The sequence below is a fragment of the Rosa chinensis genome, chromosome 7, assembly GCF_002994745.2.
Source record: "Rosa chinensis cultivar Old Blush chromosome 7, RchiOBHm-V2, whole genome shotgun sequence".
Taxonomy (NCBI): Eukaryota; Viridiplantae; Streptophyta; class Magnoliopsida; order Rosales; family Rosaceae; genus Rosa; species Rosa chinensis.
Window position 1 is genome coordinate 14,870,127 of NC_037094.1, and position 14,067 is coordinate 14,884,193.

At 37.0% G+C, this 14,067-nt stretch overlaps 1 protein-coding gene across 3 annotated transcripts; it reads right to left on the minus strand.

Annotated features, from left to right (window-relative positions):
- Positions 1-1,283: 1,283 nt before the first annotated feature.
- LOC112180489 (homeobox protein BEL1 homolog) lies at positions 1,284-5,041 on the minus strand. Of its 3 annotated transcripts, XM_024319048.2 has the most exons (6): positions 4,765-5,041; positions 4,207-4,635; positions 3,714-4,101; positions 3,052-3,434; positions 2,551-2,611; positions 1,284-2,307 (listed from the first exon to the last, which is right to left on the minus strand). In XM_024319048.2, exons 2-6 carry the CDS (start codon positions 4,605-4,607, stop codon positions 1,636-1,638), a joined length of 1,905 nt encoding a protein of 634 aa, XP_024174816.1. In that variant the 5' UTR covers positions 4,608-4,635; positions 4,765-5,041; the 3' UTR covers positions 1,284-1,635. The 3 variants fall into 3 exon arrangements, with proteins under 3 accessions (XP_024174816.1, XP_024174815.1, XP_024174814.1); XM_024319047.2 differs by having other exon boundaries at positions 3,714-4,632; XM_024319046.2 differs by having other exon boundaries at positions 3,714-4,635.
- Positions 5,042-14,067: the final 9,026 nt, after the last annotated feature.

The window sequence follows — 14,067 nt, forward strand, 5'->3', positions numbered from 1 at the left end:
GTGGTACAAAACTGAAAACTCACGGTATAAAAATAAAGAGAGAGATAGTGAGATGTATAGAGATATGAATGAGGGATTGTCTGAGAGATAAAGGCTTGCAAATAATGAAGCTGGCAGCGATGACTTCTGTGGATTTCGATCCAAGCGAGGGTTATAAGATTATGAGCTTTCAGAAGTAATTTTGTAAGATACAGATGACTTGGGGTTGAGATGTTGAGATCACAACATTTGTAGTTTGGCACTGAGGATTGAAGTTATAAATATTAATAAAAAAAGAGCTGGAATATATCAGTTATTGCGGTTAGTTTTGTATCTAGGTGTTCAAAACTAATTAGTTGCGTATTTTACTGGATGCTAAATTCTTAGCATTAAGAAAATTTCCTTAAATTTACCTGTAGCTTGCACGAGACGTCATGACTCATTTGGATTGTGAATGGAACTAATAGAAACCCTAAAATAAATAAATTATAGAAACTCCATATATATATGCAAATCTAATTAATTGCATACTGCAATTTGGGGCTTTAGAACACCTTAATAAAGAATAGCGTAGTTTTTCTTTTGTGAAAATTTATCACATACTCGTATTATGGTCATGTTAATTCATCGGTCTTTTTCTCACAAACATGTTTGATAGACTAAAAAATGACTCAATACACATAAATTAATATAAAATTTTCGGTGAGATTTTTTAGCTCATTTAATTATGTGCATGATTTTAATCAATGAGAATCCATTTTACATAGGATTGAAGCGTTAATATTTGCATTAGCTAGGCCTAGCTTGCATGCAAAAGAGAGAAGTTCTGATCAATTTCATCAGGTCCACATCTTCAACCAACAAAGAAAACCCTAATGCCTTGCACACTATGCCTGAAAAGGTAGCTAATAAAGATACCTTTTCTCATTTTACAAAAGCAGAAGAATATAAACCAATCCCAAAGTTGACAACCTAAAAAAGCAGTCACCCCAATTCTCATTGGCATGATCGAAATACATTACATATGTATCATCTTCACGAGGGCTCGAAAATTAGGGACCACCCAACTCACAAAAAAACGATCACGATATTTGTATATTTCCTCTAGGAATTGTCTTAATCCCCCCAAAACCACAAGGACCCAACACCAAATTGTGCTGCTCAACTTAATTGTCCTCATGGAGATAGCCACAAAAAAATTGCAACTGTTCACTTAAAGATGAGCCACAAATGGTTCCATCATAATCAGTTGGGCACAGAAAGATGTCTAACCACTTAGGTTGAAGATCTTTAGAAAACAAAACTGAAAAAGAAAAATAATCAAGTCTACCCATATATAAGAGGAAACAAATATTGAATCATCTTTGCACCAGATCACTGGCAATTCCAAATTAGCCTAGCAATAATAAAACCACGTTCATACAAATTATAAATGAAAATGAAAAAGGAGTACCCAAAATTAATTAATTAACTACCAGCAGCCATGAAAACGTTGATCATATTAATCTGCTTGTCTAACCCAGTATAGCCCCTTATGTATGTATCCCAAGTATTAACTTTCATCTATTCCTACCCACTATTTATCTATTATCACCTCCAATTGAAACCACAGTGATCGAACCTCCTGATCATCCAAGAGCAATATTGTACTTTTACCTAACCAGCCAAGTCATGGAGCAACTGAGCACCCATCAAGTTTCTGTAAGGCAAATTGTTCTGGCCTTCGCCGTCTAATAGAGACGAGTACTGAACCGGCTGACACTCTTCGATGTGATCTCTAGGGTAGAAGAGAGAGCTCTGTGAGGAAGGAGAGAATGCTAAGCTCACCCCATTAGTACCACCATGCTGGTTCAACCCTAATGTCAATGACACACCATGCCCTCCCCCATTGAAGCTCTGGTTCGGGTTTTCATTACCATAAGTAACTGCGCCTCCAGACTGGTGATGATGATTGTAAGTTGAAAAATCCAGCTCCATCGATGATCCGAATGCATCTGTTACCCGCCCGAAATTGTGCTGTGGGTGCATTTGGAGGGCGCTTTTGCCGCTTCTGGAGTCATGGCCAGTACTTTTCTCACCTGGGTTGTTTGTGATGATGGACGAGAGGCACTCCGAGTCTATTCGGACGAGTTGGAGTTGGTCCTGGGTCGGTTTCTGATCTTCGGGTCGTGTCATCTGCGTGCTCGGATCGCCATGATGATCAGTAGTGACACCATCTGAGGAGGACATGTTGTTGTTGTTTTCATGTTCCTTTGTTTCTTCCATGTACATTTCTTCAACCATGGGTTTCCAAAGCCTCACCCTTGCATTAATGAACCAATTTGATACCTGTTTGAAAACCCAGCACAATATGTAAACAAACAAAATGCGTCAAATTAACATACAATATAATCATTGATGACACAGATAATAATATACATTACTTACTGCATTATAATATGATTATATATATCTAACTATGGATCCCAAGAAGATATGCGCTCTTAATAATATAAACTAAATGGTGGGATCAAAATTTTAATTTGTAATTTTGTAGATACTAATATTCCAGAGAGAGAGATGTGGACGTGCCTGGCTTCTTGAGAGACCCGTTTGGCGGGCTAAGATATGTTTATCAACATCGCTTGGGTACCTGCAAAAGTTTTCATCATCATGAAACATTCTTGATACTTTAAAACAAATACTACTGTTACTACTGTTACTATGAATATGTAGAATTGAGAGACTCAGTAGTAGTGACTGACCCACAAGCAAAAAGAACACACACACACGCGCATATATATATATATATATATATATATAGCCATGAGAAAAAACTTAAATGATTGAAAATAATATGACAAAAATCGAAAATTTGGATCAGAATCTGAATGGTGGTGGATAGAACCAACCAAATTAAGGTGTTTGTTGGTATCAATGTTTCGCAACCGAAAAACATCATGCACAACCATGTGTTACGAGATTTGAGAGATGAGAACCAAGTCAAAAACTTTGCCTTGCTAGCACATAACATTGATTCTCTGCAAAAATCTAATTTGTAGTTTTACTGTAAATAGAAGGGATGAGACTTACGGGTGAAGAAAGTGTTCGAAGAGCCAAGCCCGAAGAACCGAGACGGATCTCTCAGGAAGGCCACGTTGGGGCCGCCATGGATGACTCTCCATCATGTTCATCTGTTGAAAAGCTCTCTGCTGCCGGAGAGTTTGGTCGAGAATCCGAAGCCGAGGCGTCTCGCCTCGGCTTGCTCCGGGAGCCACCGGGTCTTTCTCCCCCATTGCTTTCCTTGTGGCCTGAATCTGAGCTACAATCCCGTCTTTCAAGCTCCGGAAATGTCTTGACATGGCTTTCGAAGCCAGCTTAGAGTACACCGTGGCGGCTCCAGTCCCTGCCACGGTTTCGAAGGATGAGACCACAGCCTTCATCTGATCACAGTAGTGCTTGTATCTCCTCTCCACCTAATAAACCACATATGATCATGAAATTAAAAAATAAATGGAAAATAAAGGGTTTCTGGGTATTAATTGAAAGGCCTCCAAATTTGTTAGTTAGTGTAATAAACTAATCATGGAGACCTCAATTCATCAATACCCAGTAAATTTTTTTAACTTTCCATTCTAATACACTCCCAGAAACTGAAAGTGGGGTTTCAAGGAAAGGAAGGGATCTTTTTCATGAAGCGAAATAAAAATAATTACTAGTCAAGAAAATTACATAAATATTTATATCTACTTTACCTCTTCCAGCATTTGAAGCAGTCTGGTTTTTCTCTTCTGCAATTCAACGAATTCGAGGGAGTACAGGGAAGACTGCTTTTTCGAAGACGAAGAAGTACTGCCATTATTATTATCCTGATCGTCCCACTGTTTGGTTTTGTTTGACTTGTGCTTTGAAACTCCAAGAGCATCAGTCTGCTTTGTTCCGAGGCTACAGAACTCATTTAAGAGCTCCTGAGCTGGGCCTAAGTACTTTGAGTTTCTGAGCTGGAAAAGCCCAGAAGCTGCAGCTTGATTCTCATGAAGAAGAGATTGGTGACCAAGACCTGAGCTTTTACCCAAATACCCATCTTGCAATATCATATGACTCTGATTGATGCTCCCAATATCTTGATGATGATTTGTCTGCCTGAGTTCAAAGGACTGTAAGCCAATACTAGAGGGATTGGATGAGCTAAGAGAGAGTGAGAGGCCTTGGCTTGGCCTCTCATTACCTTCACATGGGAAAACACACCTCAATGAAGAATCATCAACAAGGAACCTATTGTTGCTGTTCTCCTGGTGCCAAGCTCCACCAGACTCCATTAGATTCTGGTTTTCGCTGCTCGTTTCCGACATGCCGGTTGTGTTGTACTCTTGCTGATGAGGATGGTAGAAATGATCGGCGCCTTTCGAAGATGAAGGTCCTCCTCCTCCTCCTCCATGTTTGGAGAAGAAGGCTCCTTTAGAGAAGCCTATCATCTCCATGCCAGTGGTCAAGTTGAAGATCTCTGCTGGGTTTGACTGATCAAAGCCTTGGATCTGATTTGTGAACTGGTTCTGATGGTGGATGGTTGGATTCGCTGATGAAACATCCGAGTAGCAAAAACCAACTGATGAGGACTTATGATCTTCACTGCACAGCTCTCTAGCCATGGAAAAGAAACTCAGATTCTGTCTTCTTCTTCACAACAAAAAGAAGAAAGAAAGAAATTAATTAATTAATGAGAAACTTGAAGAATATGAATCAATCAAATCAAGATCAAGAGTCCAAATTGATGAAAAACCCGAAAAGGTAGTTATATATATTTACCAAGTGGATGTGGAGGTTGAGTATGTATGTTGGGGTGGTGATGGTGGTGGGCTTCTTCTGTTTCTCAGACTTGTTCTGTTAATAAGCCAACAGGGTGAGCCATGAAAGCCCGAACCTAGGAAGAAAAGATCAAATATATCTCCTCAGAAATAGAAGATCAGATAGGGCTGATGATGACCTCCTAACCATGTTCATCATTTCATTTCATTTCATATATGGCCTCTCTCTCTCTCTCTCTCTCGCCCCTCTCTATTCTGCTCTCTATTCTCTCTCTCTAGTGGGTCAATGCTCCATGATATAAATACCTCCAAAATAGACTTCATATTCTATGAATTCTAATACCCGGCCCCCTCAATTATTTCATACCCAACAATTATTTAAAAATTACTGTTAATTAAAAATATATATTAATTTTTTAAGCAATATAATAATTTAACGATTAAAAAATGTGATTGATTATTTAAACACCCTCCTCTCCCCTCCCCTGAACTAGTAGATAATACAACAACATAATAGTAATGAATCAATGATCGTCCTTTGCCTTGCTGCACAAACTACAAGCCGCCACACGACTTGTTCCATCTTTACTTTAATCATTTCTTCTCAAAACCCTACTCTATGATTAACTTCATCATAATCAAAGACCAAAACCCAGAAATAATCATTGTGAAGAAAATAAAATCTCTGTAGGGGGAAGGGAGCGAATCCCCAGAAGTCTTTTCCTAAGTAGGAGTTGTTTCCAGGCTTAGAGATGGATTTAGTGAGCTATAGCCTCCTATTCTTTTATGGAAGGGGCGATGGGGCCCTTCCCTGCCCTTCCGCAGGCCTGAGCTCCAGTCCTAGCTTAGGGTCTCTGTAATGGGTTTACAAGAACCAAAAGAGTCGGGGAGTTTTTGTTTTTGTGTTTTTTTTTTTCACGGTGGGGGGGGGGGGGGGGGTGAAATATAAGAGAATAGATGCGCCTGGAGTCGTGGCAAAATGTTCCCAAAATAAGGGACTGTGGGACGAGATGAGGTGGTCCAATTGTTTTTGCCATCCATCTAATTCTTATTAATTGTGTGTATTAAAGTAGTCCACCCATATATATGTGTATCTCATTTGGGACCGCACCGTCTTTTTCTGTTTTTCTTTCTTTCTTTCTTTTGTGTTTAATTACGAATGGAGAATGAAAATAATATGCCCTACTCCACGCGCACCCTTCTATCCCTTCCCTGTCATTCATTTAGTCTTCTTCCACAAGTGCCCTATCATGATCACCAACATTTTTCAAGTTGGTTTCTCCTCCACATGTTCTTTAAGGAAATCATGACTTCTTCCCCAATTGCAAGGTCATTGGCACAATGAAGAGTTGATCGATGGAAGTTTTCTCTATTAGCTAGGGTTAAATGTAGCAATGAGGATACGGTTGTCGGTCGATTTATATTAACGCGGATTGATTCTCAAATAGGATGTAAAGTAAATTTACTAAACAATGAATAAGAGTTGTCCATCGACCAACATAAGTAGGTATAGCCTGATTGTTGGAATTCACAATATTCATCATTGCGATTGACAAGGAGATTATAATTTCCCGTATACAAGCGTGGGTAAGTTATGTAGATCCAACATGATGAGATTTTCTCTATTGCCATAAATCCGGATCAAATTATAGTTGAATCGTTTGGCACAATTAGGATCGACCAATTCTCAGTAGGATCTTACGTTTAGGTTCCAAATTCATTTGTGCCTCTCATATTTTCGGCTCTAATAGAATAATCTAGGAAAATTTTTCCAATAGTTCTACAAAAGATTTTACTAATCTATTATATAAGTATTCCAAATGCCGATTGTAGGTGAAATTGTAGTGATAATATGTCATGCATTCTTGAATAAACTAGAATGACTTCGTACCACATCACTTGCTTAATCAAATTTCTCATCAATGTGAGACATACACACATAAAGCATGGGTCCTATGTGTACAATATCTCTAGTAGAAACATGATCAATGATTAAGTGGTATATGCAACAATGCAATGTTAACTATATCATAGGACGATTTATAAGACTTTTGAAAAGCCAAGTTCTTGTCATCTTGAGAACGAGCAAGCCTCATGTACATAAGGAGATTATAGACCGTAGGTTTTCTCCTCATATGATCTTAAGGGCCATAACAAAACCCTCATGTTCCTTCAAACCAACCTCATACACCAAAAACGAAACTCACCTTTCTAATTAATTATATTTTCAGTGAAATGAAATTCACATTCAAATTAAAATGACCTCATTTTCAAGTAATTAAAATGTTTTTGAAGCCAAAATGAAAGATCCTTTCCATTTCACTTTCCCATTTTCAAAAACGATAAACAAAAACAAAAATATTTTTAGCAAGTAAGAAATGTTGGTTACGTGAGCTACAAGCTCCAAGAAATGAGAGTGTTATATTGCAAGAGGTCCTAGGCGGCTTTAATGGTTTGGTCTGTTGGAAAAAGCAGGTGGTCCTAAACTAAGAGAAGCTTTCCCCGCAGCTTGCCATTTTTCCCTTCTATCTTCACCTCTTTACCGTACCCTAATCGATCATACACCAGGCTGACCTCATTCTGCGCACCCCTGCGCAACTTAGCACCTCGATCACTCTCTCCGAGTCTGTCTGAGACTCTCTGCCAGAAAACTCAGTTTAACTATCAGCCTTTATCAGCCTTACGTAACTTTCATCCAGATTTTATATGTTAATGGCTCAGTTGCTTACATAACCTTTCCTCTTTGCTTATGCATGCCCTTGGATCCGTACGGACACGCCCTACTTTTGAAGGGTAAGTCTATGATTGTGTTTTGTAATTTTGTTTATGGGGAAGGATGGGTCAATTCTGGGTGGGGCGCCACCCCAAAACCCATAAAAGACGGGTGACCTTGCATTGAGATCAGCGGCCTGGTACTGTTGTTTGTTTGCTCCAGTTTTGAAACTGGGTGCTTATTTTCTTCGGAACTTGGAACTAAATAATTTTGAGGCCAATAGGGTGGTCCTTGGTTCATATATAGATTTATATTGATGGGTTTTTAATTTTTTTGCATGGACCATTCTAGACGAACCATGCTAGCTGATTAGGGTTTCCAGTCATCCCAGTGGCCTCTCTGCCATTGATGCAGCTTTTGAATCTAGGAACAACATGGTTTTTGTAAGAGAGAGAAGAAAGTGGTGAACGGTGATGACGACGATCCAAGTGGAAGGGAGCTCGAGGGGGTTGGGGGGTAGGGCAAGAAGACACAGTATGCAGATCTAAGGGGATTGATTTACTGTTTAGTTATGTTTTGGGGGCCTTTGGACCAATGGATTGGTGTGGCTTTTATGGCTGTAGGGACTGTCTTGTACTTTGACTCTGCCAGCCACAGAAGAAAGGTTTCTGGACTATTTCATCCTCATCATCGAGTTATTTTGCACAGCATTTTTCATATTTGTCATGACAGTCCATGATTTAACTTGACAAGTAAATCAAAGAACTAGGGATTCATTTTTATAACACCATAGGGATCAAACCCAAAATTCTTAAAAAAAAAAAAAAAACAAGAAGAAGTTTCCTTGACCTTAAAAGAAAATAAATAGAGAAGTCTTCTTCCCCAATTTCAACTCAGTTCACAAATTTCTAGACAAGGTTACATCTAAACTGCAAGGCCGGCCCTGAGGGCTGCTACCTGAGGCAGCCACCTCAAGCCACCGCTCTCTGGCGAGCCTCCGCCAATTTTTTTTTTTCAATTGTATCCGTATATATTTTTCTTTCCCCTGCATTATGCAATGTGGCCGTGCTTGTGCAGCGGTAACATTATTTTGCCGCTGTTTGCAGCACCAAGGTTCAAAACATAGTGGCTTCTTTTTTCTTTCTTATAGGAAAAGAATATTTTGGAATTGAATACTAATGTATTTGCCCTTTGTTTCATTGGTTTCTCTTGTAATTAAGTATATTTTGTTCTTTGTTATTTTTTCAACTTCTAAGAGAAAATTTATTTTGGAATTGAACACCTTGTTTTTTTTTTTTCAATTACTATTAATGTATGGGTTTAATTTATATATATATATTTTTTATTATTATATATATATATATATTTTTTTTGATTATATATATATATTTTTTTTTTTATGTGAGGCCACATTTTAATTATTCACCTCAGGCCTCTAAAATGTAAGGACCGGCACTAATCTAAAGAAATCAATTCAACATGATAATAGTATTGCTAGAATAGCTAGACTGTTATAAACAACTAGCTAGCCCTAATTTGATGGCTTCGATTAACAACTACTGCTAGCATCAAGGTCACGTAAAATGAAAGGCTTATACGATGAACAATTTATTTGCCATTTTTAGTGAAGGTGGTTGTTTTCCTTTGTTTTCATGCATGGACCTTGGAATGTGAAACACATGAAAACAAAAGGCCAAAGGCATCACAATAGTGACTCATGAGGACCTGCTATTGTCACATTTCTAAATTGGTTATCCTAAAATGGTAGGAGAGTCTTTCCAAAGATACCTCCTCGATCCTCTATAGTATGTCATTGTTTCCCTTGTCAACATTTTCCACAGGTTTTTGAAAATGGTTTCGTTTGAAGGAAGCGATGGAATATGTTGCATTATCAAAGGTGTAATTTTCAGGGAATGCAAAACGATTTGAAATCCCTTAAAAAACAAAACAAAACAATTTGAAATATTCGTTTCAATATTTAATGAAATCCATAAATTGCTTGACCTTAGTTGCCGATGGAATTATGACTGCACAATAGTGATCAGTCCCTAGCTTTCGCCTTTGTCCTAATCAAACGTAGCAATTTATGATTAATTTCCATAATAGACTGGGCATAATGACGGCTGCATTTTTTACCTTTCAAAACTAAGCACCATTTATCACAATCATTATTTCAAACTATGATTGTAAGGTACAATTTACTCTACAGCTGGTTACTTTTTTATCATATTTATTGAGCATCTTCTCCATACTATAATAAACCCTAGTCCAATACACAAACCCTAATTCAAAAGGTCTTACTCTTAAACCCTAATCTGAAAACCTAGTATGATTTGTATTGTGTCTTTTAGGCTTCTAAGTACGTAGCTGGCCATGAAGTCTTTAGTTTGGTTTTGATGCTTAATCATATCGCAATTTTAGTTGCTAGCCAGTTGCTCCTACGTACTCTAATGAACTCTAAAAGAAGTTTTCTCGAAACTCGATCAAATGAGTTGGTTCAGGAGGTCAGGTGGTTCAAATGCTGATGAAAATTCCAGATTTGACCATGAGTAACTGATGGAAGTTCTGAAATTTAACTAGAGATAGGACATTATTGGTTCATGATCAATTTGTACTACTCATGTCATGGTGGCTGTTATTATTTCTTACCCAACTAAAAGGGATTGTATATAGAAGTTGAAAGCATGTAGTGTTCATTATTTCATGGGTAACCATAGCTTTGCCAATTTTCCTTTTATTCCTCATCCTGTGGAAAGGAGGAGGAGAAGAAAAGAGCAATTTGGCACTAGCTCGTAGTGCATAATAACACCACAAATAAAGACGACCCGAATGGATATTTTTTGTTGTCGTGGGCCATAATTGGTTACCATTGTATGAAAAATAAATTCCAAAGGGTAAGTTAAGAAGGGGCCCTTTTTGTTCCTATAGCCGTTAAAATTTAACATCAAAACCTTCACCCATTTTTGTTCTTGAATGATCGAATGGACTGTCAAGCTCCATCTCTCTGCTGGTTAATTAATTTGCATCCTTTCTGGGGTGGGTGTCTAGCTAGATCGATCAATTTTCTTGAGATGGATAGCGTCAATTCCACAGTTAACAGGCAAATAAATGAGAGTGAAAGAATGATAAAATCGATATATTCATCATAAACTATATAATTTATTGTTCCTTTGCTTTTCCAGCTCCAGCTCTTATATATTACTAATTGAATGCAACTGTATTACCTGAGAAATTTCCATTTTTCTTTTTCATTCTAATCCAATATGCATGCATTAATGATTTGAATTTTGACTTTTCACATTGAGGAAAAGAAAAGGATTCTTGTTTGTATATATAAAGCATGTATTGAACTTTCATATAAGACCATCAACTTTTGTGATATGTTCAATATACAATATTATCTATATGAGAAATTCTTAGGCAGGGACTTCCCCACCACGTGGATATAAGATAAGCCAATTAGACATCATAATTTTTTTCTTTGTTTCGAAACTGCCCCTGCTTTTTAAAAGTGCAATACTCAAAAGACCCTCCTGCTGGGGGTTGATTGGTCAGCCCTGTATCCACGTGGTGCGGGTGCCTCACGCAAGTCTCTCTCTATCTATATACCAAGGAAATGACCAGAAAAGTAGTCTCAAAAAGAAAAAGAGGCTTTTCTAGCTATTAAACATGTTTAACTTCCTTAATCTTTGGTCCTGCACTTGCTTAAAGATCTCACAACATGAATTAGAAAAACAAGAAAAGGTGGGAATGGTGGAACTAGCTAGCTAGGACCAGTTCAATGAAAATGAAAAAGGGTGGGACCAATCCAATAATACAAAGATAAGCTAAGCCAAAAAGAATATATAAAGGCAAAGGAAGCATTGGACTAGGATGACAAAGCTAGAATGACATTGGCAGAGGAGATGAAGAGGATGACCTTTATTGCTAGTGTATTCACACACGATGGCTTCGAGTGACTACTAAGTTGAGGACTTAATTTGATAACTTAAATTCCAGTTGATGGCTATTTAGATCTAATATTGCTCGCATCAATTGAATATGTATGATATATTGTTTGTTTTTCTTCAATGTTCTATTAATCAATTGTTAACAGATCCGAAGAAAAATTAATCAAAAGAACTATGAAAAAAAGGCTTGAGAAAGAACAATATGTGTTGAGAAAAGAAAAGGAGGCTAGGGCAAAGACGTTAAGGCAAAATACTTGCGAATTGCTTTAAAAGGAAAAAGTAAAAGCATTTAGATAACAAACAAAATGAGTTCAGATATGAGTTCAGCAAAAAAAAAAATTAAATAAAAAAAATTCATGAACGCTCTTTTGTATACACATTATATCTTCAGCATTGACTACATGACAATCCAATGATTGGATTCATTGCATAACAGATTAGGCTTTTGACTCATGGACTGTCAAGGCCTCATTGTGTTTCCGCCATGATAAAGAGTTCTCAAGGGTTTTCTATCTATCAAGTACCATATATCTAATGTTTCTGCAGAGCTTTCAAGTGATAAAGCCACTTGCAGCGCGAAGGAATTGAAATTGGTGGTCTGCTTTTGTACAGTTCCTGAGTTACCATGGAAATATTTGTACGTACGATCATGCGGCATTCCTCATACTGTCGTTCTCAAAGAGATGACTCCAAAAGCGACCATATTGCTCAGTGTGTACGTGTAGGAAATTATGTATCTCCCATTGTCCTTGAGGATTTTTGGGCGGCTAGCTAGGAGTTTTGTTTTTCCTCTTTGCCATAATACTTTGATGTGTTCAAGTTGTCGGTTAGATTAGTGAAGTTGTTATACTTCCATACAAATATATAGAAGTTTTAATAAAACATCAGCAAAGCGATTGTACGTGATAGTAATCAAATGACTAAGAATGAAGTATGTAGCTCGGAATAAAAACATAATAGCTTAATCAATTTTTTCGAGCTGCTCTTAGCCTCTTATATATGGTTTGAACAAGAAATTAAAATCCAGCTGTAAAAGGCCAGAAGATTGTAGCTTTGCTTTTCCATTTATACTTTGACAAAAAAATCTCATAATGTAAGTCATTACGTTGGTGTGTGAACACTAGATGAAATCATATATACCTAGCGTGAGTACTAAGCAACTGCTAGAAATTAACCCTTATCCTCGCATAAACGGTGTGATATTGCAAAACTAAAATAAATTAAGCAGTTAATGACAATTTATCAGCCTTGGTTTGCAAGTTTGACCGCAGACCAAAAATCTAAAGGCATGCCATGCAAAGTTGTTTCTCAAGTCCAAGTAAAGACTAACTATCCATACCAACTCTGTGACTTGTTTATTAAGTCTTCTCTGACCATGCATCTGTTAACGAAGAGCAATAATGCCATAGAACACTAGGGCAAGCTTTGAACTTAGAGTTTACCATTATAATTAGGAAACCATTTTCTCACTGGTCAGTACTATACCCCATGCATGTGAGTTGAGCTCAATGATTGGCAGGTGAAATCTACAAGGCTACAAGTAAGAAGAATTAGGTAACAAATTCACACTTCTAAGATATCAAAACATTATTTAGAAACAAGAAGATATCTTAACCCAACTATTAATATATGTTCTTCTTGTTAATTGAGAGAGAGATGAGTCAGCAACAAGACTAAAGTCGATATAAGTGACAAAGGAAACGCAAAAGAAATTTGAGAACACACTCTTTAGCTTCTTGTCTCAATGTGCATCTGTCTCTTAACATTTCGACTTGTTTCGTTTTTCCTTTCCACACCACATAATAATATTGTTGATTAATGTTGAGCTGAATCTCACTAATAAGTTAATTTTGCTTGCATGCACTGCTTTGTTAGAATAATCATTTTTGTTGGCAATCACAAGATGGTTTCCTAAAAGACCTTGCTACCATTCTCATTGGATGATTATTGATTATCTAAGCTTAGCTAAGCTCAGCTTTTGTGTAACAGACATATCTATTGAAAGGGACTTGATCTTTCATGACTACAAAATAATGTCTTTTTTTCTTTTCTTTTTTTTCCTTATGGATATCATAATATGTACATGTTCATATTTAGAGCAAGTGGGCTACTTTCCATTTTGACTATATATATGCATGTACAAACTAATAGGGATAAAACACACTGCGCACCACTAGTTTCACCTATAATTTTCACATGGATACGGCCTTAATATACATTAATTGAGTCTTGATCAAACATGATATGATGAAAAACAAGGCTAAATATGTTAAAATGGGAACTTTCTTGTGATAATGTTCCTTCATCATGTTAATATATATACAGTAGTGTCTTCAAGAGGTTTATTTTGAGATGAGGAAGCTCCACCTTGACTGAAGTTCAAGTCTCGTATCAAATCCATTTTCATATTTAAGACATTTTTTTGTTCTCTCAATTAAGCTAGTTTATCTCATCATCAAAAAAATTATATTGTGAATTTGGTTTCATAATTGTGGCATATTCTTGAATCATAACTTGTATAGGTTTTAATGTTGAATTATGTACGATGTAACGCAATCTTCAAAGTTACTAATTACAAACGAGTCAATTGACCAATGAATAACACAATCAATTTTGTAATTGGATTTTAAGGTTTCATTTC